The following is a 5636-nucleotide window of genomic DNA, read 5'->3' on the forward strand; positions in this document are numbered from 1 at the left end:
GTGTTATAATTTAAACTAACAATAAAGGCAAGAGACTCTCAATATTGGTCTAAAAATCTATGCACATAGAGTTTCTTCTTCTCCACCTCTTTATTCCATTCACATTTCCAACCGTTATTAACTCTTAAAGCTCTTTATAACCTTCTTGGTGTATCTTCATTCAATGTAAAGCCCTTTTTAGAGCTTACAATGGAAAATTTTCTTCCCTGTGTGAAACGTTCAAAACGGTTATTCAATTATGAAAAGAGCACATATATGAATGGCAAATGGTTTTTTGGCTTCATTCTATCAACATTTTCTAATTAAACTACATCTCTTTGTTTACTCTATTGATTGTTTTATTTATTTATTTATTTTTCACCTTTTGAGATGGTTTAACTTCGTAACATAGTCTAATATTGACTTATTGCTGTCATACTAACCTAATTTTCAATAAAAAATTATAAAAATATAAATTTAAAACAATCTACTGATTCATGAATATATCTTTTCGTCCAAATAAATACAAACATATACATTGATTGCTAACTAGCTCTTACTTCTAAATCTAAGAAATTGACAAAACTGCAATATAATTCTTTCTTTTCCCCTGAATCTGATTGGGAGACCTAAATCATTTGGCAAAGTGTGAAGCAAGATCTGAGAGTGCCCCACATGTCCTTTCTTGTCCTTGTGAATTAAGTTTAATCATGCCATGGATTGAGGGCAGTGGATGCATGATTACCAATGTGGACTCATGGTTTTGTTGAGGAAGACCGAGGGGATCGATGTTGGCTTCAAAGCAGAATGCATGGTAGACAAGAGGCCCCCACCACAGATTTTGAGGATTTGTTGATGGTGATGCCAATTGATTCATATCATCTCCATGTGAAGTAAGAATCCAAACTTGTCTTACTCACACCAACTCATACATTTATTATCTGGTCCCAAAAACAATATACACACACACACACTGAGATTAGACCTAATAATGCTAATTAATGGCCATTAATTGTGAAAGGTCAGCATCAGTTTGTGGAGTGGGGTGGAAGTCCATATAGCTAGTGAGTTTAAGTAAATTTTGGTAATGGGAATAAATCCCAGCTCCTTTTGTTTTACAGCTCATATTACATGACATTCAAGCAGTTTGAAAGGTCAACAATTATTTAGATGCAAAGTTAGAGCAATGACGACATGAATGTATTTTACAGCAACTGTCGTGCTCAGACTTCTTCTTCTTCTCCTTCTTCTTGTTCGATCGATGCAGCAGAAAAGGAAGAGGTCATGGCACGAGGAGGAGCACTTGGTCTTTAATTTCTTCTCTCGATGAGGATAAGTATCAGAACAGTAGGAACTAATTACTGTTTGCGACTGATGGAAAGTAGAAGAAAACTCTATTAAAGTGGGTGGGTTCAGCACACAGTCATCACGCATGAGGCATGACTTGTTCATGCATGCAGACGCTAGCTAGCTGGTCGAGCAAAAGCTCAGTTGGTGCCTTTCTCCTCCTCCTCTTCCTCCTCCTCTCATGGAAGTCCAGAATGGTCAGCAATCCACCCACCCACCCCCAAAAAAAAGTCTCATTTCTTTAATGATCCACTTTTTTTTTTTTCCCAACTTCATTACATTAATCCTTAATTTTCCTTCATCTCCCAAAGATCATTTTTTGTAAATTATTGTTGCATGTTCCTTTGGATCAGTGTTTCCATTCATTAAATACCAAAGAGTGGCTCATAAGAGACATGCACTGATCTTGTACTCTTCTTCTTCATCTTTGATTGCCAGTTGAGCCTACATGTCGCCAAGGGAGGGGCGACACCTGGGCTAGCTGTGGATTTTCCAACTTTGGAAAAGATAAGAGAATATTAATGTTACTTACATATTCTCTAATGATGGGGATCCAAGTCAATGCATATCTTATAGATCATGCAATATCATGACAGTGATACGCCCAAAAATAAGAAATAATAACTCATTTATCACTAAAACCCTAAACCCTAAACTAATTTCCTTCGTATGATTATCTGTGTGTTCCACAATGGAGACGCAAAAACAATCACTCTCTTTGTGTGGTGCAGTGTATATATCATTCACCTCTACTCTAAGTATTAGGTCATTTTGCAAAATGTATTCCCCCATCTTTAAGTTAAAAAATTTTCTCTAGTGCTATGGAGTTAGGTTGTCACACACACACACACTTGTCAAATTATTTTTAATTTAATTTGATCTTCATGTGTATGTATATATAGACGCACTTGTACATTAATCATATCATTCTAATTACCAATACCCAATTCCTTCCTTTCACTCATTCCTTTGTTTCCTTTGCCAACAATCATAGGTATCCATCCCTTTTTCTTCTCTCTCTCTCTCTCTCTCTCTCTTTTTTCCCCATATAAAATAGAGGCAGTGGAGGAGGTTGGAGAGGCAAGCTAGATGGATATGGATCCTCAAGATCTTTGTGACGCCGGACTTTCCTTAGGCTTGGCCATCGGCCATGGCCGCGCCACCAGCACCGCCTCCACGGCCGATCACTGTCTCCGCCACCGGAGACGACACCTGCGGGAGTCGGCTTGCCTCACCTTGAGCCTCGGCGGCGGCGCTGACGACGTGCTCAGGGCCATGCAGAGCAGTACTGCTGATACAGTGGAAAAAGAGGGCCGGCCGGTGGCTTCCCCTTGCAGCGCCGTGTCTTCATTCTCCTCTGCCTCCGCCGCCGTTGCCGTTAAGAAGGAGAAGGACGTCGAGGAGGCGGAGAGGGTGTCTAATAATTGTAGGGCGAGTGATGAGGAGGAAGACAATAGCTGCTGCCGGAAGAAGCTTAGGCTCACCAAAGAGCAGTCTGCTCTGTTGGAGGACCGGTTCAAGGAGCACAGCAGCCTTAATCCAGTAAGAATTAATATATATATCGATAATTAACATGGATTTTTCACCTTGTTCATTATTTTTCTTTTCTTGTTAATCAATAATTGACGATCTAATTTTCATGATCAGAAGCAAAAGCAAGCCTTGGCCAAGCAATTGAATCTGCGTCCGCGGCAAGTCGAAGTTTGGTTCCAGAATCGCAGAGCAAGGTATAAATACAGTTTCTTTGTTAGTTTTTGTCTGAATTCATATAATTTCTGAGAAATTAATCAAAATTAATAATACACAGGACGAAGCTGAAGCAAACGGAGGTGGATTGCGAGGTCCTGAAGCGGTGCTACGAGACGCTGACCAACGAGAACCAGAGGCTGCTCAAGGAGCTGCAGGAGCTGAAGGCCCTCAAGTTCGCGCCGCAACTGCCGCTCTGCATGCAATTCCCAGCCGCCACCCTCACCATGTGCCCCTCCTGCGAGAGGATCGGCGGCGGCGGCGCCACCGCCTCCGCCTCTGCCACCGCCACCATCGTAGCAGCAGCAACTCCGCCCAAGTCCGGCCACCGCTTCTTCAACTCCTTCACCCGCTCCGCAGCATGCTAATTGCTAATCCATTGAATTCAATTAGCCAGATAGCTCAAATATCCATTACAGACTCCTAATTCAAATTCTCCTAAACTCCAAGCTCATATATGCTTCATCCGGTCGGGCTAGTGCAACTCCTCTGTGATCATCATCTTTGTACAGAAATACAATATATGTTCAGAAAAACAACAGATTAGAAAGAATAAAAAAAATTACATTAATTCTTGAAGCAACCAATTGCTTGTCTCTTGGTGAAACTATAAACTCATATAGCGATGAGAAGGTGGTGCAATATTGGAGGAACAATTTTTTTTTTCTTTTCAGTTGTTTGGGTGGGACAAGGTAGCGTTTGTGAGATGATGGGGATCGTTCATGGATCGTGGGTATTGAATGGTATAAGGCAGAGAATTGAATTCTAATGGGAATTGAGTGTGAGTGAAGGAAGGAATGATTGATGGTCATGAATGTGGTCGGGCTTGCTAATGCTTCCTTTCCTTATCTCCCTTCCTCATTTAATTTGGAAGGGGCAGACAAGCCCATGTGGTTTCCTGGCCCACACTGCCCTGCTGGGACCTTCCTTTTTTTTTCCCCATTTTTCACTTTTGCAAATCACTCATGGGGATCTCCTTGGCCCCTTACATAAGCATTCCTTTAGGCTTGTTTCCACTATCCACATCCACAGTCACACCATGCTCCATCTTAACTCACAATCAATCTTTGCACCAGGGTTTGAAAGTATCTGGTAGTTTATCTGTAGTAGACAGGGTCCAAGTCTTAGGAAATGCATCGTCTATGTTCGTCTCGTCATGTATTTAACACTCGTGCTTTTGATAAATCTTTTTCTATCCACGTAGGGTCATTGCATGGGGATTGTTAATATGATGGTTCTTTTTTTTTTTTTTTAACTCACAGTCAATCGATCAATCACTTCATACTATTTTTGATACAAAATTTCCTATGAGAACGTTATGAAATATATATGTGGATGGCTCTAAGTGGAAGAAGAGAAATTGATAAAGTTTTTTTCCTATTTGAAGTTCTATGTAACTATGTTGATTTACCATTGTAACTTCGATATTCATATAAAAATATTAGGTTTTCTTATTTGGAAATATATATTTTTTAATTAGCATCATGTGTCCAGTTCTTCAAATTGATTAATTCTGGATGATCCGATTCCACGTAAATTTTCTATCCAGTTCTTCAAATATATTTTCTAACCAATGCACTATTACTCCGAGGGGTAAGTAATTGGATAAAACATGAGATTATCAATGAACTTTTGATGCTGAACAAAGAAGATTCTTCATCAAGTTGAAAATGAGGGAAAAAAAAACATTCCTCTCAAGTCAAATGCAAAACAAGAAGAATATAGCTTGAAGCTGAATAATGGAAAGGATTGCATCCAGCAGAGAAAGCAATATATTCTCTGGCCATTTCATGAGATAACCAATCTATTTAGGACCACACTCACCTCTAATGCTATCCCATGGCCTGTGGGGATACTTGTTGATCTCACCGGCCAAGGTATTCAAACAAACCTCACAGATGCTATTCCTTTTCTTTTCCCATGTGACCTTGAGCCACCTGCAACTTACTGAGCGGTCCTTGATCACAAGGAGGTCACTTGGATCCTACAGGAAAGGGAAGAAGAGAGTGACTCACTTGGAGATTGTCGGACGCAGAGCTTTGTGCCTCTAATTACTAAGTAGAGAAACTTTTAGGACGTATCAGATAATCTGTAGGTGGTCCAAGGTATTATAAGAATATTTGACACATATATTCTCGTGTGCTTGGAAACAAGAGAATGTGCATTTTGATATTGTTGGAGGATGATATTTTGAGTGGAGTGTGTTGTTTTCTATCTGCATTCAAAAGGGTACATTCATATCGATCGATTGAAGTAAGGTGTCCATGAGTAAATCCAATAGGTTGGTCCAATTCATATGCGACATGAGTTAATGGAGAGAAGGTGAATGATTTGTTGAGATTTAAATCTAGTTAACAGTAGATTTAGTTTGATCTTATGGCCATGTTCAGATTAAATGCGTCGCTTTGTTTGTTCGGTTGCTTAAAGCCTAATTCATAACCCTTGATGTATCAGCTGACAAATCCAACCAAGATGAAGATAAAGGTTAGAACTGTGAAATTCTATACACACATCATTTGTAATCCAAAACATGAACAGATGCTTGAAGCAATCACTACATCCTT

General features: G+C 39.8%; 1 protein-coding gene across 1 annotated transcript; it reads left to right on the top strand.

Annotated features, from left to right (window-relative positions):
* The first annotated feature begins 2256 nt into the window (after positions 1–2256).
* LOC122035800 (homeobox-leucine zipper protein HOX19-like) lies at positions 2257–3643 on the top strand. The gene is made up of 3 exons (XM_042594906.1): positions 2257–2868; positions 2974–3053; positions 3134–3643. The coding sequence occupies exons 1-3, from the start codon at positions 2416–2418 to the stop codon at positions 3438–3440; spliced, it is 840 nt and encodes a 279-aa protein (XP_042450840.1). The 5' UTR covers positions 2257–2415; the 3' UTR covers positions 3441–3643.
* The last annotated feature ends 1993 nt before the right edge of the window (positions 3644–5636 follow it).

Source organism: Zingiber officinale, chromosome 1A, assembly GCF_018446385.1.
Source record: "Zingiber officinale cultivar Zhangliang chromosome 1A, Zo_v1.1, whole genome shotgun sequence".
Classification (NCBI taxonomy): Eukaryota; Viridiplantae; Streptophyta; class Magnoliopsida; order Zingiberales; family Zingiberaceae; genus Zingiber; species Zingiber officinale.